Source organism: Hyla sarda, chromosome 3 (assembly GCF_029499605.1).
Source record: "Hyla sarda isolate aHylSar1 chromosome 3, aHylSar1.hap1, whole genome shotgun sequence".
In the NCBI taxonomy this organism is placed as follows: domain Eukaryota; kingdom Metazoa; phylum Chordata; class Amphibia; order Anura; family Hylidae; genus Hyla; species Hyla sarda.
Window position 1 is genome coordinate 84,607,809 of NC_079191.1, and position 22,548 is coordinate 84,630,356.

A 22,548-nucleotide genomic window follows, 5' to 3' on the forward strand; every position below is an offset into this window, starting at 1 on the left:
GTCCTCTACATCAGAGTCCAAATAATTTACCAGTCATTTACTCTATTGCCCTGTTACAGTATCCAGTATATTAAATGTAAATTAGCTTCATTTGCGTACCAGATCTATTCTTATTCTGCATCTACTTGTCATGCTCAGACTCTGGCCAATCACGTGACAGGTGGTGCACAGCATAGACAAGGATGTATGTTTATAGCTTTCATATGGCAGCTACTGTATCATTAGTAATTCTATGTGATAGGACATTCATGTTGTATTAGATATTTTATGAAGAATAATTATCAATAATAACTGCAGAAGTGCTGAACACAAGCATGTAATAAAATAATGTTCAAATACCATAGCATCATATTTCATTTTTTTTTTCCAGAGCAGCTCTGAAAATGAAGGAAACTATCTGAGTGGTGGATCTAACTTTACTAAGGCTCTGTTCACATCTACTTGTAGATAACGAAAACATGCTAGATTTGCTGCATGATGGACATCATTGGTGCTGGCTTACAATAGGGTCTTTCAGGTATAATGGAATTGGCTCTGACCGGAGTAGTTAATGCAGATTTGGTTGACAAACTGCTTTGTGTAAGTGACAGAAGTCTAAAGCATACCCTCAGATTCTGCTGTGGATTTATAAACGTATACTCTGCAGATTTAGCCGAAAGGGCTAGTCCCATTCAATGTGGGATAACTGGATCCAGACTCCCTGACAGACAATCCAAGATATCATTTCAGTTTTTTCCTGTAAGGCCATGTTCACATACTGTATGAAAAAGTCAGTAAACAGCCAAAAAAGCACCAACAAAACTAAATACTGTGTGAGTGCAATAGATGAAGCGCTCGGCACAGCTTCCGTGACGATCCTATACACAGGTGTATTACACCAAAGGACACTGGAGTCCGTATATACTTCAATGGGGTGCTCAATCCAGAAACAAGCAAGGAACATGGGTACATAGAATGATGATGGCACTCACCACAAGATGAAGAAACTGAATTTTTTTATTCTTAACAACCGGCAGACTACAGCATAGGAAAGAGAGGCGCCATGAGCGTGATGGCTATTTGGTACGCTGGGCGCACTTCTTCAGAACACTCCCCCACTGTCGTCAGTGCCCGTGAGAAATACCTGGCCGTGATGTCAGTGGGCGTATGCTTTCCGTAATACACCATAAAACCAGTGAAAAATAGTGCAAAAAGGTTAAAAACATACAGAAAAAAACTTGTGGTGAGTGCCATCATCATTCTATGTACCTAAATACTATGTGAACATGGCCTAACAGTGAACTATGGTGCGGATTCCCACTGAAAACAAAAACAATGGGAAATGGAATAGATGTGGAATCTTTGTGGATAAAAAGCTCAGTGTGAACAAGGCCACTGTGTTCCTTTTATTTTCTTTGGGCAGTTATTTAAAGGGGTTTTCTAGGTCACAGGATAGACCACCAATATTGGGGGCCCACTCCTAACAACTCAGTTGACGGGGCCGTACGGTAAATGTTGCATTACTGCAATACTTTACACTGCTGCTATTAATAGTAAGACGATGCACACACACACACAAGCGCTGGTAAACAATGTAGAGGGGGCAGATCTCATGCCATGTTCTCTTTAAACAGCTGATTAATGGGGTGCAGGGAGTTGGACCCCCTCCGATCTAGCCTGAGTATGGGCTATCAATTTTATAAGGCTGGATAACAGCTTCAAAGCAGACGCACACCCAACTCTGTGTTTTTCTTCTGGTTATTTACGCTTTCACACATTGTGACGGTGTTATACACATTAAAGTAAATGGAAACCGCAAACCTGTTTTCCTTGACATTTTCACGCTGCACAGTGCTGCCACTCAAACAATTGACAACAACTCACTTTTGTGCTTTTCCTAGCAGCGTGGCAAACTGCAGTACGTATGTAATGGGTCCACAACCATCATAAGATGGTCACAACATGGCATTTACAAGTCATCATGACAGTTCTATGTACCAGAACAGTTACATCAACCTTATGCTGTTATGATCAATGAAAGGACCACATGTAACCAGGGGTCAAGTCCTGGAAAAACTCTCCCAAGATTTTCACTGAAGGGCTGGTCCTGCAGGACTCCTGCTAATGGGAACGATGTTCCTGCTCTGGAAATAGTGCAGGAACTCAGTTCCCATTTTTTCCTGCGGGGCTTGAGCCCTGCATGTAACCCTGCCTATCAGTGTCTGTGTGGGAGTGAAAGGCATCCTATTGTAATCTTGTGCCATATAACAGTATTTGTGCCACCTATAAAATTGGAGGCATACAGAGGTGCAGTCCAGTCCAGGTCCACATGTGCTGAAAATGTTCTGCTGCAAATCATGAAGAAATCAACATATAGATTTTACTTCTGATTCACTTGGATTTTACCCCTGCTAAACTGAAAGAGGTGAACTTCTCAATAGGATTAGCAGGATTTATAAAGTGCAGCATTCTAATATTTCCACATGGAAAAACTTCACACCATGTAGGAGAGATTTATACAAATGGGGATTTCATCCCTGCTATAGTAAGAGTAAAGAAAAAGTAAATGTGGAATAAATATGGAAACTAACCTTTGATGTGGAATAATCTGCAGCATTGACTTTTTCCCCAGAAGCTTGTAATCCATGCTAAAATCTGCAGTGCTAAATCCACACTATCTTACCTATGTAACTAAGGCCTAAGTAAGGCTCGGTACACATATGTGAAAGGGAAACCATGATGTAGTGTTGGAACTGTATTATGACTGGTACTGCCACTGCCCAACATGCCCCACTGACACATTTTGGGGTCCATCACATTTTATTGTGGCGTCTTTTGCATTGGTTAAGATCAATAATTCAGAACATGTTTCAGAGGCTCTAAAGCAAACATACAAACAGACCCCCCCCATGTCGGCGATCGGCACAAATCGCAAGTGAAATCGCACTTGCGATTTGCACGATTCCGGGTCACGGGTCAATGGTGACCCGGAATATAAGGGGGATCACGGTTGTCCAAGACACCCACGATCCCCCTGAAGGGATAGGAGTGAGGTGGCAGGGGTGCCACCCCTCCTATCCCTGCTATTGGTGGTCTAGACGCGACCACCAATAGCAGATGGGGGCGGGGGGGGGGGGTTAACTTTCATTTTCCCCATCCTGCCCACCCACAATAGGCGGGGCAGAATGGGGAAACCGAAGGGGACCGGCGCCGGAGTCCACTTACCCTGCGGGCGAGGCTGCGGGTGACGATCAGCATCGGAGATCGGCGATGACTTGCAGCAGGCTCCCTGGATCCGACGGAAGCTGGTAAGTTGCCTAGCAACATCTGGAGGGCTGCAGTCCGAGACCACTATACAGTGGTCTCTATACTGTAGCACTCCAGATGTTGCAAAACTACAACTCCCAGCATGCCCAGACAGCTGTTTGGGCATGCTAGGATTTGTAGTTTTGCAACAGCTGGAGGGCTACAGTTTAAGACCACTATATGGTAGTCTCTGAACTATAGCCCTCCAGATCTTGCAAAACTACAACTCCTAGCATGCCCACACAACTGTTTGCTGTCAGGGCATGCTGGGATTTGTAGTTTTGCAACATCTAGAGGGCCACAGTTTGCAGTGATCTCTATACTGTAGCTCTCCAGATGTTGCAAAACTGCAAATCCCAGCATGCTGGGAGTTGTAGTTGCAATCCCTCCAGCTGTTGCATAACTACATCTCCCAGCATGCCCTTCGGCAATCAGTACATGCTGGTAGTTGTAGTTTTGCAAAAGCTGGAGGCACACTGGTTGGAAAATATTGAGTTAGATAACAGAACCTAACTGAAAGTTTTCCAACCAGTGTGCCTCCAGCTGTTGCAAAAGTACAACTCCCAGCATGCATGGTATGTCAGTACATGCTGGGAGTTGTAGTTTTGAAACAGCTGGAGGCTTGCCCCCAAATGTGAACGTACAGGGTACTTTCACACGGGCGGGTTTACAGTAAGTTTTCTGCTTCAAGTATGAGCTGCGGCAAATTTTTCGCCGCAGCGCAAACTCCTAGCAGGGAACTCAGTGTAAACCTCCGCCAGTGCAAATGTACCCTAAAAACACTACAATACTCTACACTAACACAAAATAAAGGGTAAAGCACTACATGTACACCATCTTACACTGTCCCCCCCAATAAAAATTTAAAACATCTTGTACGGCAGTGTTTCCAAAACGGAGCCTCCAGCTGTTGCAAAACAACAACTCGCAGCATTTCTGGACAGCCACTGACTGTCCAGGCATGCTGGGAGTTTAGCAACAGCTGGAGGCACCCTGTTTGGGAATCACTGGCGTAGAATACCCCTATGCAATCCCTAATTTAGTCCTCAAGGAAACAGTTTAGGGCCACATACGGGGTATTTTCGTACTTGGAAGAAATTACACTACAAATTTTGGGGGTCTTTTTCTCCTTTTACCCCTTATGAAAAGGAAAAGTTGGGGTCTACACCAGCCTGTTAGTGTAAAAAAATAAAAATGTTTTACACTAACATGCTGGTGTTGCCCTTTACTTTTTATTTTCACAAGAGGTAAAAGGAAAAAAAGACCCCCAAAATTTGTAACACAATTTCTCCTGAGTACGGAAACACCCCATATGTGGGCGTAAAATGATCTGCGTACACATTACAAGGCTCAGGAGTGAGAGCGCACTATGTACATTTGAGGCCTAAATTGGAGATTTGCACAGGGGTGGCTAATTTTACAGCGGTTCTGACATAAACGCAAAAAAATAAATACCGACATGTGACCCCTTTTTGGAAACTACACCCCTCACGGAATGTAACAAGGGGTATAGTGAGCCTTAACACCCCACAGGTGTTTGACAAATTTTCGTTAAAGTTGGATGAAAAAAAATAAAAAATTCACTAAAATGCTGGTGTTACCCTAAATTTTTCATTTTCACAAGGGAAAATAGGAAAAAGCCCTCCAAAATTTGTAATCCCATTTCTTCTGAGTAAGAACATACCCCATATGTGGATGTAAAGTGCTCTGCCGGCGAACTACAATGCTCAGAAGAGAAGGAGCGCCATTGGGATTTTGAAGAGAAAATGTGTCCGGAATTGAAGGCCACGTGTGTTTACAAAGCCCCATAGTGCCAGAACAATGGACCCCCCAACATGTGCCCCCATTTTGGAAACTACACCCCTCATGTAATGTAATAAGGGGTGCGGTGAGCATTTACGCCCCACTGGTGTTTGACAGATTTTTGGAACAGTGGTCTGTGAAAATGAAAAATTTTATTTTTCATTTGCTCAGCCCACTGTTCCAAAGATCTGTCAAATGCCAGTGGGGTGTAAATGCTCACTGCACCCCTTATTAAATTCTGTGAGGGGTGTAGTTTCCAAAATGGGGTCACATGTGGGGGGGGTTCCACTGTTCTGGCACCACGAGGGGCTTTGTAAACGCATATGGCCCCTGACTTCCATTCCAAACAAATTCACTCTTCAAAAGCTCAATGGCGCTCCTCCTCTTCTGAGCATTGTAGTTCAACCGCAGAGCACTTGATGTCCACACATGGGGTATTTTCATACTCAAAAGAAATCGGGTTACAAATTTTGGGGGTAATTTTCTCCTATTACCCCTTGTGAAAATTTAAAATTTGGGGAAAAAACTGCATTTTAGTCATTTACACATCCAACTTTAACAAAAAGTCGTGAAATACCTGTGAGGTGTTAAGGCTCACTGTACCCCTTGTTACGTTCCTTGAGGGTGTAGTTTCCAAAATAGTATGCCATGTGGGTATTTTTGCTGTTCTGGCACCATAGGGGCTTCCTAAATGCGACATGCCCCCCCCCCCCCACCAAACCATTTCAGCAAAATTTGCTTTCCAAAAGCCAAATATGACTCCTTCTCTTCTGAACATTGTAGTTCGCCCGCAGAGCATTTTACGTCCTAACATGGGGTATTTCCATACTCAAGAGATGGGGTTACAAATTCTGGGGGGCATTTTCTCCCATTACCCTTTATAAAAATGGTAAATTTGGGGAAAAAACTGCACTTTAGTGAAAAATTTTTTTTGTTCATTTACACATCAGAGTTTAACGAAATGTCGTCAAACACCTGTGTGGTATCAAGGCTCACTGGACCCCTTGTTACATGCCTTGAGGGGCGTAGTTTCCCAAATGGTATGCCATGTGGGGGTTTTTCCGCTGTTCTGGCACCATAGGGGCTTCCTAAATGTGACATGCCCCCAAAAAACATTTCAGAAAAACTCACTCTCCAAAATCCCACTGTCGCTCCTTCCCTTCTGAGCCCTCTACTGCGCCCGCCGAACACTTGACATACACATATGAGGTATTTCCTTACTCGAGAGAAATTGGGTTACAAATTTTGAGAGGATTTTTCTTCTTTTACCCCTTTTACATGCGAGTGTAAAAAATTAAGATTTTGAATTTTCCCCTTCACTTTGCTGCTATTCCTGTGAAACACCTAAAGGGTTAACACACTTACTGAATGTCATTTTGAATACTTTGAGGGGTGCAGTTTTTATAATGGGGTCATTTGTGGGGTATTTCTAATAAGAAAGCCCTTCAAATCCACTTCAAACCTGAACTGGTCCATGCAAATTTTTGATTTTTAAAATTTTGTGGAAAATTGCTGCTGAACTTTGAAGCCCTCTGATGTCTTCCAAAAGTAAAAACATGTCAACTTTATGATGCAAACATAAAGTAGACATATTGTATATGTGAATCAAAATATAATTTATTTGGAATGTTTTTTTCCTTGCAAGCAGAGAGCTTCAAAGTTAGAAAAATGCAAAATTTTCAATTTTTTCATCAAATTTTGGAATTTTTCACCAAGAAATGATGCAAGTATCGATAAAATTTTACCACTAACATAAAGTAGAATATGTCAAGAAAAAACAATCTCGGAATCAGAATGAAAGGTAAATGCATCCCAGAGTTATTAATGCTTAAAGTGAAGTCAGATGTGCAAAAAAAACGCTCTGGTCCTACAGTGAAAAATGGCCTGGTCCTTAAGGGGTTAACTCTTTAAATGCTGAAATCATTTAATAAACAGTGTGAACAGTTCTGCGGCAAATAACTGGTAGTCAAGTGATCCATTTGGTACCAGTGCCTGGTCTCAGCTACCGCAGCACTTCACAGATGTCACACGATGTGCAGTAGGCTGTGCAGCACTGCAAAGTGCTGCAGCAGCTGAAATCAGGTGCAGATACTAAAGGCTGCAAGGGAGGTAAGTAAAAGCTGTTTTTGTTTTGTTAAAGGTTAAATAACATTTTTTACTGGACAAGCCCTCTAATTTATCCCATTCCTGACCCTGTAAATGGCAAAAAATTACAAACGTCAAAATTGCTGCGTTTTGGTCACATCACAACCCAGAAAAAGGAATATCAAAAAGTCAATCCTATGCAAAGTGGTACTGATAAAAACTATAGATCATGGTGTAAAAAAATGAGCTCTCACACAGCTCAGTAGGTGGTAAAAAAAAAAAAAAATAATAATAATAATTTAAAAAAAAAAAAAGGTATATGGCTACGTACACACGAGCGGATCCCCAGCTGATTTTACGCGGCAGATCCGCCACTGAAGGACCGATGTATGGTCCTTTACATGTGCCTGCTCGGAGCGGCAATACGCCGCTACAAGCAGACACACTGAAGCGATGTGCGAGTCGCCGCACATGCGCGGTGTACTCGCACACATCGCGGCCGCTCCCCCTGCTCCAAGAGCTAGGCCGAGAGCTGCCGCGATGTGCAAGTATACTACTCCATGCACGCTGCGATGTCCAAGCAGGCACATGTAAAGGCACCATACAGCGGTCCTTCAGCGGCGGATCTGCAGCGTAAAATACGCTGGGGATCTGCTCGGGAGAACGTACCCTAAGGGTGTAAATACCGGCACCTACATTTATTTTTTTTGCTGGCTCCTATACTCAGAAAAAAAAATAAAAAAATTCTCAAGCCCTGTGTATGTGCTTGTGTGCACATATATATCTAAATGTGTGTGGGTATATAGATCAGTGTTTCCCAACCAGGATGCCTCCAGCTGTTGCAAAACAACAACTTCCAGCATGCCTGGACAGCCGTTGGCTGTCCAGGCATGCTGGAAGTTGTTGTTTTGCAACAGCTGGAGGCACCCTGGTTAGGAAACACCGGTATAGGTATACACACACAGTAGATTTTTTTTTTTATGCTTAGAACTGTATACAATGAGAGTCGCACAAATAATATTTCACCTATTTCTCCGCAGTGAGTTAATAGAGCAATAATAGGGGCCTGTTTTTGTGCCACAGAGGAGAGGAGGTATTTCTGGCAATGCTCCCATGAAAATAGGTTTTCTGTGATTTTGTCGATATGTGTGCAGCTAAGTACGGCAGATAGACAGAGTGCTTTTCATTCGGTGTTAGGGTTAGGAGGGTGGAGACAAGAGTGGGAGGAACGATGGGAAGTTTAGTCTTAAAAAAAAAAAAAAAAAAAAAAATCAAGGAAGTTGCTTTTACTACTTCCATGCAAATGGACTATGAATCAGAGGCACAGAGCTGCACATGAGCCGTCTTAGGAAATCTAATCTACATATAACAAAGGAAGAAAAGCATTTCACAACATAAACACTGGGTGTAAAAGAGGAAATCGGGAGGCCCCCGCGCTGTATACTAACAAGAGCTCCGGTGAAGTTTCTTCGGCAGAAGGTAAGTGACTACCTGGTTCTTCAATCTCTTTGTGCCCACTTACCATGCAGTGTTGAGTCATCCACAAAGTCCTCGTGAGATTCCTTAAGTTCCCCTGGTCTTGCCGTCCGAAATTCGCTTCTGAGGGAGATTTTCCACCATCGTAGAATAACCTTAATATCAGAAGGAGAAAGAGGAATCTATAAAGAGACGTCTTACTATTGTTGATGTGGCATTACCCTGTTGTGGAGCTATAAAAGGCCGCAACATCTACCGCAGTGGAGGGTATCACAGCCTCCTCGTAACACCACCTCGGTCCATATTTACTAAACAGAGACACTTTCTGGGGGATTTTCAGCTTTTTTGGCCTGTTCTAAATTTTCCCGATTTTGTCTATGTTTATGTTTTTTTTCCCCTGATTTTGCAATGAGGCATGTGAGCAAATCGTACCAAAATGGCGCAACTAAACGGTAGAGAGGTGCACGTAGAACCCGACCAGCAAATAAACTGTTAAGTCTGACAGAATGTGAAAGCACAAGCAAAACCTGACAATCTTAGTAAATCTGGGCCAGTAAAGTTTTAGCCCATAAGTTTTAAAAACCCTTCCGGAGACTTCTGCCTTCTTTTCTCAGTATATTGCAGTAGTCTCAAAATGGTGGACCTTAAGATGTTGCAAAACTATAACTCCCAGCATGCCCGAACAGCCGCTGGCTGTTCGGGCATGCTGGGAGTTGTAGTTTTGCAACATCTGGTGGCCCAAAGTATGGAGCCCACTGTTCTATAGCAAGAATTTCCTGAGGTAAAAAACTGTCCCAATTTACCTCAGAGCACTAAGGGGGAGATTTATCAAAACCTGTGCAGAGGAAGAGTGGTGCAGTTGCCCATAGCAACCAATCAGATTGCTTCTTTCATTTTCCACAGGCCTCTAAAGAGGCCTGTGGAAAATGAAAGAAGCAATCTGATTGGTTGCTATGGGCAACTGCACCACTCTTCCTCTGCACAGGTTTTGATAAATCTCCCCCTAAGAACTTTCTCTAACACTACCAGTTCTGTGTTCTGTAAAAGGGGTACTCCGGTGGAAAACCCTTTATTAAATCAACCGGTGCCAAAGAGTGAAACAGATTTGTAAATTGGCAATAGAAGAACAGGAACCAGCGCTTAATAGTCTTCATTTTATTGCAGGTAAAATCACAGGAGCAGATAAAATACACGTACTGACACGCGGAGGTAGCAGCGAAGCGTTTCAGGTCACGTGACCCTTTGTCAGACTGAAGATTTGTTATTTACTTCTATTTAAAAATCTTAATCCTTCCAGTACTTATCAGCTGCTGTATACTACAGAGGAAGTAGTGTAGTTCTTTCCAGTCTGACCACTGTGCTCTCTGCTGCCACCTCTGTCCCTGTCAGGAACTGTCCAGAGACAAGCAAATCCCCATAGCAAGCCTCTCCTGCTCTGGTCAGTTCCTGACATGGACAGAGGTGTCAGCAGAGAGCATTGTGGTCACACAGAAAATAAATTCAAAAAGAAAAGAACTTCCTCTATAGTATACAGCAGCTGATAAGTACTAGAAGGATTAAGATTTTTAAATAGAAGTAATTTACAAAGCTAAAAAGAAAAAAGGGGTGTATGTGCAGCTCACAATAATAGTACACACTGAGGTCAAGCTAGGGCATGCAACTATACCCTAATTGCAAAAAAGGAAAAGCCAATAGTAAAAATTGCCCGGACCTTCTAAGTGAGTAAATAATGGTATGGATATTAAATGAGAAAATATTAAATAAATGATTGTCTGGATCGTGCTTCAATGATAATAATTTAACAATTTATTAAAATAGGATAAATAGACTGTAGTTAGTTGCTTCTCACAGGGCCCATGTGAGAAGAACATATACAATAAAAACAACCTTTAGGTAATAATGTACATGAAAATGTGAAATGACAAAAGTACCAAAATTAAAATAATGTTAATGGCATGATAATATTATCACTGGCATATAGTGAGTGCAGCTGGTATTTAACCGCTGATATCTAGGCACCCACTGCGCAATATGTGAAATGTAGCTGAGGGTGCCTGTATAATTGTTTCCCTCTTTTCCTTCTTTAGAATATAATGTATCTTTAGAATATAATGTATCCTTATAATAGTTCAACAATTTATGACAGTTTCAAATAAGTGTTACCGATCCTTTTGGTGGCAACCTGGGTTAGGCTGGGTTCACACTACGTTTTGTCCCATACGGGAGCGCATACGGCAGGGGGGAGCCAAAAGCTTGCGCTCCCGTATGTGACCGTATGCGCTCCCGTATGTCATTCATTTCAATGAGCCGACCGGAGTGAAACGTTCGGTCCGGTCGGCTCATTTTTGCGCCGTATGCGCTTTTACAACCGGACCTAAAACTGTGGTCAACCACGGTTTTAGGTCCGGTTGTAAAAGCGCATACGGCGCAAAAATGAGCCGACCGAACGTTTCACTCCGGTCGGCTCATTGAAATGAATGACATACGGGAGCGCATACGGTCACATACGGGAGCGCGAGCTTTTAGCTCCCCCCTGCCGTATGCGCTCCCGTATGGGACAAAACGTAGTGTGAACCCAGCCTTAGAGGCGCTGTTTTCACAGTGTGTAGATGGTGCCGGTACACTGCGTCCTCTGTGCAACGTTCCAGATGGTATTGGTAGAGTCCAGTAAGGTCCTGGTGAGAGCGGTGGCGGTTGGTGCTGGCAGGCGCCTGTGTTCGCAGATCGCCGGGAGGACGTTGGCGCTAGAGATGGTAAGTCCTCACCGCTGGTTAGATGGAATCAGGGCCATACACTGGATACGAGGAGCTCACCTCGTGTTGCCGGCGTGTGACGTCAGCTGCTGTTGGAGCCGGGTTCGTTGCACTGGAGGTAGTTGGCACTAGTGGACCGGACTGATGTCGGACTGGATGTCCTGATGGTCTTAGTAGTTTGAAGGCGATAAACCAGCCTTGGTGGATATGCACAATTTATAAAATTGATATGCCAGTGATCATGCCCAAGTGGACTAGACGCGTTTCAGGGTTATTTAATGTAACCCTTTCCTCAGTAGTCATATGGTTGTCATAAACTATTTCCTTTTTTTATAGGAGCACAAATCCCGCCCGTTGACTCATTCCTGAGTGTTAATGAAAACAGTGAATGGAGTCTACGGATAGGTTCCCTAGAGAGCAATACTATGTAGAAATGGGTATAAAAAAGCTGTGTGAATACTGTTAGAGATATAAAGTTGCGTTTTTGTAAACAATTATTTTGTAATAAATGTGGAATCAAATATAACAAGAAATTAGTGTTCAATAAAAATAAATATTTTTAACAAGTTGATTTTGAACATAGGAGTAAAATAACACTTAAGAGAGAGATGTAAATTGAAATTAAAAGACGAATATAAATGTAAATTCTGTAAATGAAATAAAATTAAAATAATAATGATAAAAATAAGAAGTATGTTTAGGATAAAAAATATAATGAGAAATAAAAATAAAAATAAGAATGTGAATAAACAATGAGTGAGATAAATGAAAAAAAGGAAAAAATTGGAAAAAATGAAAAAGGAAAAAATTTCCTTTTTCCTTTTTTCATTAATTTTTTCCTTTTTTCATTAATTTTTTCCTTTTTTTCATTTATCTCACTCATTGTTTACTCACATTCTTATTTTTATTTCTCATTATATTTTTTATCCAAACATACTTCTTATTTTTATCATTATTATTTTTATTTTATTTCATTTACAGAATTTACATTTATATTCGTCTTTTAATTTCAATTTACATCTCTCTCTTAAGTGTTATTTTACTCCTATGTTCAAAATCAACTTGTTAAAAATATTTATTTTTATTGAACACTAATTTCTTGTTATATTTGATTCCACATTTATTACAAAATAATTGTTTACAAAAACGCAACTTTATATCTCTAACAGTATTCACACAGCTTTTTTATACCCATTTCTACATAGTATTGCTCTCTAGGGAACCTATCCGTAGACTCCATTCACTGTTTTCATTAACACTCAGGAATGAGTCAACGGGCGGGATTTGTGCTCCTATAAAAAAGGAAATAGTTTATGACAACCATATGACTACTGAGGAAAGGGTTACATTAAATAACCCTGAAACGCGTCTAGTCCACTTGGGCATGATCACTGGCATATCAATTTTATAAATTGTGCATATCCACCAAGGCTGGTTTATCGCCTTCAAACTACTAAGACCATCAGGACATCCAGTCCGACATCAGTCCTGTCCACTAGTGCCAACTACCTCCAGTGCAACGAACCCGGCTCCAACAGCAGCTGACGTCACACGCCGGCAACACGAGGTGAGCTCCTCGTATCCAGTGTATGGCCCTGATTCCATCTAGCCAGCGGTGAGGACTTACCATCTCTAGCGCCTGCCAGCGCCAACGTCCTCCCGGCGATCTGCTATCACCGGCGCCTGCCAGCGCCAACCGCCACCGCTCTCACCAGGACCTTACTGGACTCTACCAATACCATCTGGAACGTTGCACAGAGGACGCAGTGTACCGGCACCATCTACACACTGTGAAAACAGCGCCTCTAACCCAGGTTGCCACCAAAAGGATCGGTAACACTTATTTGAAACTGTCATAAATTGTTGAACTATTATAAGGATACATTATATTCTAAAGATACATTATATTCTAAAGAAGGAAAAGAGGGAAACAATTATACAGGCACCCTCAGCTACATTTCACATATTGCGCAGTGGGTGCCTAGATATCAGCGGTTAAATACCAGCTGCACTCACTATATGCCAGTGATAATATTATCATGCCATTAACATTATTTTAATTTTGGTACTTTTGTCATTTCACATTTTCATGTACATTATTACCTAAAGGTTGTTTTTATTGTATATGTTCTTCTCACATGGGCCCTGTGAGAAGCAACTAACTACAGTCTATTTATCCTATTTTAATAAATTGTTTATATTATTATCATTGAAGCACGATCCAGACAATTATTTATTTAATATTTTCTCATTTAATATCCATACCATTATTTACTCACTTAGAAGGTCCGGGCAATTTTTACTATTAATTTACAAAGCTGTTTAACTTTGTGGCACCAGTTGATTTAAAAAAATAATAATAATCTGTTTTCCACCAGAGTACCTCTTTATGGCTAGATTCACGCTGTCATTGTGCTCTTTTTTGCCTCTCTCTGACCGGACCCTGAATGTAAGGATGAAGTAGAGGAACAACAAAGGTTAAGGCCTAGGTAAGGCTGGGTTCACACCACGTTTTTGCAATACAGTTCCCGTATCAGGTTTTTGATGAAAAACAGATTCTCCAAAACCGGACTAAATTGTAATCAAAACGTGTGTACAAATTTTAACCCGTATACAGTATGAAAAATTGTGTCCGGTTGCTTCCGTTTTTTAAGAAAAAAAAAAAAAGTATATGTTTTTAACTTTTCACTCCATTATGAATAAAGTTTCACTTGTTTGATTGAAATTCCAAGAAAAAAAAAACTTTCGCTGTGCACTGCGCATGTGCAAAAATAAAAAACCGTATGGTGCAAACTGGATGGAACCGTACGTACATACGGTTCTGTACAGTTCCCAGTGACTCCCATGTTAAAAAAAAACCTATATGGTTTCAATACGGTTTTTCATCCAGACCAAAAACCGTGGTAGGTTACGGCTTTGGGTACGGGAAACAAAAAAACAAAACCGACAAAACCGTACAGGATGCAAAACGGACACAACCTGATGCATCGTTTGGCATACGGTTTTCAATACGGTTCCATGCGGTTTTCAAATTGAAAACGTATACGGGAACTGTATTGCAAAAACGTGGTGTGAACCCAGCCTAAGACATCCATCCCTACTGTCCCAGAATTTTCAGGAGACCAGAAAATCAGGGCTTTCACTTTGTGGCAGGAGGAACCAGAATTTATCCCTGCTGTCACATCACGGGGGCACTGTGGCTAGCAACTATTATGTGTTCTAGGGCATTAAAGGAGAACTCTGGAATAGGAAAATTACCGTCCATACTGCCGGCAGTATAAAAAAATAAACAGGTACATACCTTCCTTCGCTCCCCCGGTGCCTCCGGTAACGGTCTCCGGCGCGATCCTCTTCCTGGTTGCCGGCGAGTCATACTGCACTCAGTCAATCACCGGCCACAGCAAAGTCCCAACTCGGCCGGCGATAGGCTGAGCGGCTTTGTGACGTTTTCGGCCCAGGCAGCAGGTGCCAGTGTGGTGAAGAATTGTGTGTCTTGAAGCATTCTCACACTGTCGCTCAGCCTATCGCCGGCCGAGTCAGGACTTTGCTGTGGCCGGTGATTGGCTGAGTGCAGTATGATTCGCCGACCACCAGCAACCAGGAAGAGGATCGCGGCGGAGACCGGAGCCGATGACCGAAGGCACCGGGGGAGCGAAGGAAGGTATGTACCTGTTTATTTGTTTTACTGCCGGCAGTATGGGCGTCAATTTTCCTATTCGGGAGTTCTCCTTTAAGCTGGTCATTATAGGAGAGACATTAAAGGAAAACAGTCATCCTGTTCACCCACACTAAACCCAATACACTGGGTTATAGTGTGGGTGAACAGCAGACCGATCAGGCCGGAGATCTGTCCCACTGAAAATCCACTTCTATCTTCTCTAAATTGCGTGCTGGAGACGGGCCCCGCAGGCTCCATTTGAAAATTTACTGTCGCTGGTCAAGTGACTGTTTTCCTTTAAAGGGGTTATCTGGGCATATAATTTTTTTTTTATATTTTGCTGTAGCGTTTATAAAAAAAAATTAAAAACAACAACAACAACAACAAAAAAAAACCCACCTACCTGGGTCCCCTGTGTGTCCTGGGGTGACCCCATTTAATCGCCCACTTGTTACTCTTCTTCCAGAATGACATATCTCAGCAGTGAGAGCCTGCTCAGCCAATCACTGGAAGCGACACCACTGCCACCACTCATAGGCTGAATGAGCCATCACTGCTGAGATACCTTCATTCAGAACTAGGAAGAGTGATGAGTGGTGAAGGGGATGAAGACACATTGGCAATCCTGCCGCTGCCAGTCATTAACCCTTAAGATGCCGTGATCAATGCCGATCATGCTTCTAAAGTAAAACTAAAAATCTCTGGTAACTCAGAGGGGCTCACGGAACCCCCGCAACGTGATCACAGGGGTTCCATGAGCTAAAACGGTGGAAAAGCATCCCCTTACCTGCCTCCTGCCGCCAAATCGCAGATTCATTGATGTAGCCTGGCTTAGCCAGGCCATACCATTGGATCGCCGATCACACTGTATAATGCTATGCCATAGACATAGTAGCATTATACAGTAAATGCAATCTAATGATTGCATATAAAGGTCCCCTATGGAAAACTTAAGAAGTGTAAAAACATTTTTCAAAAAATCTACAATTATATAAAACTCCTAATATAGAATTTAACTACCTTTTTATTTTTCCATTTTACAAAAAAAAAAAAAAAAGAGAACATATTTGGTATGGACATGTGTGTAAATGTCCAAACTATTAAAATACAGTAAAATCTCCCTTGGCGGACACCTCCCAATGGTGGAAATTTTTAATTCCCCGGCAGAGTCCCATAAGACTTAAAGGAGAACTACGGGATTGAAAAATGTATCCCCTATCCTAAGGATAGGGAATAAGTTTCAGATCGCGGGGGGTCCGACCGCTGGTGCCCCCCGCGGTCTCCCGTACCGGACCCCGGCTCTCTGGTTAGAGAGGGCGTGTTGACCACCGCACGAAGCAGCGGCCGACACGCGCCCCTCCATACACTGCTATGGGAGAGCCGGAAATTGCCGAAGGCATCGCTTAGGCTCTCCCATAGCAGTAAATGGAGGGCGCGTGTCAGCCGCCGCCTCGTGCGGTGGTCAACGCGCGCTCTCTATGCAGAGAGCCACAGCCCAGTACGGGAGATCGTGGGGGCCCCAGCGGTCGGACCTCCTGCGATCTGAAACTTATCCCCTATCCTTAGGATAGGGGATAAAATGTTCAATCCCGAAGTTCTCCTTTAATGTATTTCCACCCTCCAAATATGGGACACTCCCAATAAGAGACAAAACACACCCAATAGGGGACTAAGCACTACCAATAGGGGACAACTATGCTTATGTGCTTGCCCTACCTTGTACACAGGGCTGCCCTCAGGGGGTACAGCCAATACCCCAAGTAAGGGGCCCAGGCTCCCAGGAGGCCCTGGCCAGTGGTGCATCCCCCCTCCCTGTAGCAGCCCCAGCATAGAAGCAGAAGACCGCTGTTTAACCCCTTAACGACAACGGATGTAAATGTACGTCCTGATGCAGTGATACTTAACACACCAGGACATACAGGACCAGGCTTTATCAATCGAGTGCAGAGCACACAGATGAATGTGGATCTATGGAACCACATTGATCTGTATGAGGAATCTAATGATTCCTCCTAAGGGGACTAATAAAGTGTAAAAAAAATAAATAAAAAATGTAAATGTAAAAAAAAAAGTGTAATAAAAGTAAAAAAAATAAAAAAAAAACACTTTTTCCTTATTAAATGTTTAAAAATTTAATATAAAAAAAATCTAAAAACATAATAAACATGTGATATCGCCGCATGTATAAATGTCCGAACTATAAAAATATAACTTTAATTAAACCAAACGGTCAATAGCGTATACGTAAAAAAAATACCAAAGTCCAAACTGCGTATTTTTGGTCACTTCGTATACTCTAATAAAAAAAAAAAAAAAAAAGGATAAAAACCAAAAAACCTGATCAAAAAGTCTCACAAAAATGGTACCGATGAAAACTTCAGATCATGGAGCAAAAATGAGTCCTCATACCGCCCCGTAAATGGAAAAGAAAAAAAAAAGTCCAGAACAGTTTTTTTTTCAATTTAGCCCACAAATATATTTTTCTGGTTTCGCCGTAGATTTTGTGGTAAAATTATTGATGTCATTACAAAGTAAAACAAAAAACAAGCCCCCATATGGGTCTGTAGGAGGAAAATTGAAAGCGTTATGATTTTTAAAAGGTGAAGAGGAAAAAAACAGAAGTGCATAAAATATTAAATAAAAACTGGGGTCCTTAAGGGGTTAAACAGTGGTCTCCTGCTTTTGTATGTCTGCTGGCCACATCATTTACCCCATTGTCGTATGCAGTTTTCCCACCGCACCTAAAACCGTAGTCGGTCACGGTAGAGATGTGGTAGAAAACCGCATACGGGGCAAAAATGAGCTGACCGGAGTCAGTGTTTCACTCCCGCCGACTCATTGAAATGAATTACATATTGGCGGCATACCGGAGCGCAAGGTTTTAGCTCCCCCCAGCCGTATGCAGTTCCGTATTGGTAAAAAAGTGATGTGGACCCAGCCTTACCTAGATTTTTTTTTTTTTTTACTGATTAGAGCCAGATACTAATAAATTTTCTTATTGTAATATTTTTAAATAATTTTAAGTATTTTAAAAAGGCCATCTTTCCTGTGCTGTATTTAACCCCTTAAGGACCGTTTTTTTTTTTCCTTTTTTGCACTTTTGTTTTTTGCTCCTTGCCTTTAAAAAATCATAACTCTTTCAATTTTGCACCTAAAAATCCATATGATGGCTTATTTTTTGCGCCACCAATTCTACTTTGTAATGACATCAGTCATTTTGCCCAAAAATCTATGGTGAAACAAAAATCATTGTGAGACAAAACATGAAAAAAAACGCCGTTTTGTAACTTTTGGGGGCTTCCGTTTCTACGTAGTAAATTTTTTCGGTAAAAATGATACCTTACCTTTATTCTGTAGGTCCATATGGTTAAAACAATACCCTACTTATATAGGTTTGATTTTGTCGCACTTCTGGAAAAAATCATAACTACATGCAGGAAAATTAATACGTTTAAAAATGTCATCTTCTGACCCCTATAACTTTTTTATTTTTCCGTGTATGGGGCGGTATGAGGACTAATTTTTTGCGCCGTGATCTGAAGTTTTTAACTGAACCATTTTTGCATTGATAGGACTTATTGATCGCTTTTTATTCATTTTTTCATTATATAAAAAGTGACCAAAAATGCACTATTTTGGACTTTGGAATTTTTTTGCGTGTACGCCATTGACCGTGCGGTTTAATTAACGATATATTTTTATAACTCGGACATTTCCGCACGCGGTGATACCATATATGTTTATTTTTATTTACACTGTTTTTTTTTTATGGGAAAAGGGGGGTGATTCAAACTTTTAATAGGGAAGGGGTTAAATGATGTTCACTTTTTTTTTTTTTTTTTTTTTTGCAGTGTTATAGCTCCCATAGGGACCTATAACACTGCACACACTGATCTTTCACATTGATCACTGGTTTCTCATAGGAAACCAGTGATCGATGATTCTGCCGCTTGACTGCTCATGCCTGGATCTCAGGCACTGAGCAGTCATTCGGGGATCGGACAGCGAGGAGGCAGGTAGGGGCCCTCCCGCTGTCCTGTAAGCTGTTCGGGATGCCGCGGCTATCCCGAACAGCCCACTGAGCTAACCGGCACTTTTTACTTTCACTTTTAGCCGTGTGGCTCAGCTTTGAGCGCGCGGCTAAAGGGTTAATAGCACGCGGCACCGCGATCAGTGCCGCGCGCTATTAGCGGCGGGTCCCGGCTTTACTATGACACCGGGCCCGCCATGATATGATGCGGGGTCACCGTGGGACCCCCCGTTATATCACGGGAGCAGGACCAAGGACGTACTCATACGTCCTTGGTCCTTAAGAGGTTAAAGGGGTACTCTGGTGGAACACTTTTTTTTTTCTAAATCAACTGGTGCCAGAAAGTTAAACAGATTTGTAAATTACTTCTATAAAAAAATCTTTACTCTTCCAGTACATTTTAGAAGCTGTATGCTACAGAGGAAATTCTTTTCTTTTTTCATTTCTTTTCTGTCTTGTCCACAGTGCTCTCTGCTGACACCTGATGCCTGTATCAGGAACTGTCCAGAGCAGGAGGAAATCCCCATTGCAAACCTCTCCTGTTCTGGAAAGTTCCTGACACGAACAGAGGTGTCAGCAGAGAGCACCATGGACAAGACAAAAAAGAAATTCAAAAAGCAAAGAATTACCTCTGTAGCATACAGCTGCTAAAAAGTCCTGGAAGGATAAAGATTTTTTTTAATAGAAGTCATTTACAAATCTATTTAACTTTCTGGTACCAGTTGATTAAAAAATAAATAGCCAACGGCTGTCCGGGCATGCTGGGAGTTGTAGTTTTGCAACATTTGCAGGTCCACAGTTTGGAGACAACTGCTATATGTGATATTAAAGGGGTACTCTGTCGGAAAACATTTTTTTCTTCATATTAACTGGTGTCAAAAAGTTAAACATTTGTAAATTACTTCTATTTAAAAATCTTAATCCTTCCAGTACTTATCAGCTGCTGTATGCTCCACAGCAAGTTGTGTAGTTTCTCTGTCTGACCACAGTGCTCTCTGCTGACACCTCTGTCCATGTCAGGAACTGTGGAATTCTTGAAATGGACAGAGGTGGCAGCAGAGAGCGCTGTGGTTAGACAAAAAAGAACTACACAACTTCCTGTGGAGTATACAGCAGCTGATAAGTACTGGAAGGATTAAGATTTTTTAATAGAAGTAATTTACAAACCTGCTGAAATTTCTGGCATCGGTTGATTTGAAAAAATAAATAAAAAATAGTGATTTCCACTGGAGTACCCCTTTAAGAAGGACACTGCTGGAAAGTGACCTCTACAGGACAGAAAACTGCAAGATTTTCGGATTACTTTATAGGTATTAGACTAGCAAAACATTTTTAAAGGCATTTTTAACATTTATACTTGATTTAAACAATTGGTCATTTTCTGGTGACACATTCTCTTTAATGGAGAAATAAAAATTCCCAAATAATGAGAGTTGTAGTTTTGAAGTAGTTGTAGTCATAGGCCTTCTATGATCCTGCTGGATTATGGGGCCCCTAATGCACGGTCCTATATAAACTGTAAATTACTGGAATCTCTTTATTTAGTAACTACCCCCATTGTGCACAATCCCCCGCACACGATGAGTGGAGTAGTTCCCAGCAGATGTGCGTGCACGTCTATCACTTCTCTGCCCCCATATAGTCCCTCCTCTCCCTCCGCCCTCAGGACGCTTGCACGGGCTCTTCCTGCGCTCCGCTCCCTATCTGCCTCGTTCACACACAGCGTTCTTCCTACCGCACTGACCTGGCTGCGGCTGACAATCAGCTGGTAGAAATCCTTGCTCGGGGCCGGCGCCTGTCCGTTACACTCGAACAGAATCTCCGGCAACAGAGCCGCCATCTTTGAGACGCTCAAGCGGTTGCCTGGGAAACCATGGCTGATTACTCCTTCCTACCCACAGGGATCCCTACGCTCGGAGGCGGAGAACATATCTCCGGATCCCTCCGCCTCGCATACATCCCCGAACAATAAGCACTGGACACATAACACTTCGTCTGGGGAACACACAGAGCGACACATCGTGTATAGTAACCGCCCGCTCGGCAGAGTGACCCTGGCGGAAATAAACCGGTTTTCACGCAGCGGAGGGGTTCAGTGAGGCAACCAACTCTTATGAGAAAGGCGACGGAAATAAAAGACGATCTATAAAAGAAATCCAAAAAAATCCCCTCAGCGAGCGGACGGCAGGGTATTTATCTCAGTAGGCCGAGAGTGAGAAGGCCATTGTTATTATTATACTCCTAACCGTGCGCGGTAGTCCCCTCCGGGATCTGCGTTTCCCCTCTTTTTGTAAAGTAGTTCGCGGAGGGATACCGGCTAGGCCTCGTGTAATGGGTATCATGAAATAGTGCAGCGCTGCGGCGGAAGGATCCAGAGCTGTAAAGTAGTGCGCGGAGGGATCTGGGCCTCGCGTCCTCAGCTGATCGGTGAGAAGGAGCCGGAGAGGAGCGGAGACATCTAGGGGGAGTGCGGCGGAGACAGAGGTACACGAGCCGGGCCCCCCAGTGGGCTCTCCTTGGTCACTAACATTGCCTTACACACGTATGGTAGACATGATGGTGAGATCCAGTCAGCTGATAGTGTTAGTGCGGGTCAGGCACGCCAGTGTGCTCGGTACGGCCATCCATAACACATGTAGGCATTGTACACAGTGCTATACAATAGTCCAGGGCTGCCATACAGGGCAGTACTGGGGCCTGGTGTGATCAAGGTCCTATATACAGCAGAGTGTGAACAGGCCCAGAGCAGGATGCCTCTCCACGACTGGGATTAATATGGCAATCCTATTAGCATGACATACACTTATTACAGCACTAAGCTGTTTTATGGGCATTTTCCTGTATACACGACCACTGCTCCTATGGAGGAGGAGCATGATTGGGGGGTAGTAGAGGGGCATGAATGGGGGGGGGGGTAGTAGATGGGCATGATGGGGGTAGTAGAGGAGCATGATGGGGTAGTAATGGGCATGATGGGGGTAGTAGATGGAGGTAGTAGAGGGGCATGATGGGGGTAGTAGATGGAGGTAGTAGATGGGCATGATGGGGGTAGTAGATGGGCATGATGGGGGTAGTAGATGGAGGTAGTAGAGGGGCATGATGGGGGTAGTAGATGGGCATGATGGGGGTAGTAGATGGAGGTAGTAGAGGGGCATGATGGGGGTAGTAGATGGGCATGATGGGGGGTAGTAGATGGAGGTAGTAGAGGGGCATGATGGGGGTAGTAGATGGGCATGATGGGGGTAGTAGATGGAGGTAGTAGAGGGGCATGATGGGGGTAGTAGATGGAGGTAGTAGATGGGCATGGTGGAGGTAGTAGATGGGCATGATGGGGGTAGTAGAGGGGCATGATGGGGGTAGTAGATGGAGGTAGTAGAGGGGCATGATGGGGGTAGTAGAGGGGCATGATGGAGGTAGTAGAGGGGCATGATGGGGGTAGTAGATGGGGGTAGTAGATG

The 22,548-nt window shown here is 42.9% G+C and overlaps 2 protein-coding genes across 10 annotated transcripts in view; one reads left to right on the forward strand and one right to left on the reverse strand.

The window, feature by feature from the left end:
* FBXO36 (F-box protein 36) overlaps positions 1 to 21,570 on the reverse strand; it is a 37,178-nt gene extending 15,608 nt beyond the window's left edge. The window contains exons 1-2 of one of the 2 annotated variants that reach the window (XM_056564503.1): positions 21,337 to 21,570; positions 8,696 to 8,804 (exon numbers count right to left, since the gene is read on the reverse strand). In XM_056564503.1, coding sequence (XP_056420478.1) covers positions 8,696 to 8,804; positions 21,337 to 21,432 — 205 coding nt within the window. In that variant the 5' untranslated portion in view covers positions 21,433 to 21,570. Of the gene's footprint in view, positions 1 to 8,695; positions 8,805 to 20,834; positions 20,967 to 21,336 lie in introns of those variants that run through there. The other variant, XM_056564502.1, reaches the window with a different exon arrangement.
* Positions 8,497 to 22,548, forward strand: part of TRIP12 (thyroid hormone receptor interactor 12) — a 132,207-nt gene continuing 118,155 nt past the window's right edge. For 7 of the 8 annotated variants that reach the window (XM_056564491.1, XM_056564494.1, XM_056564493.1 and 4 more), the window contains exon 1: positions 21,437 to 21,574. The gene's annotated coding sequence lies outside the window, so the exon portion shown is untranslated. Of the gene's footprint in view, positions 8,653 to 21,436; positions 21,575 to 22,548 lie in introns of those variants that run through there. The other variant, XM_056564492.1, reaches the window with a different exon arrangement.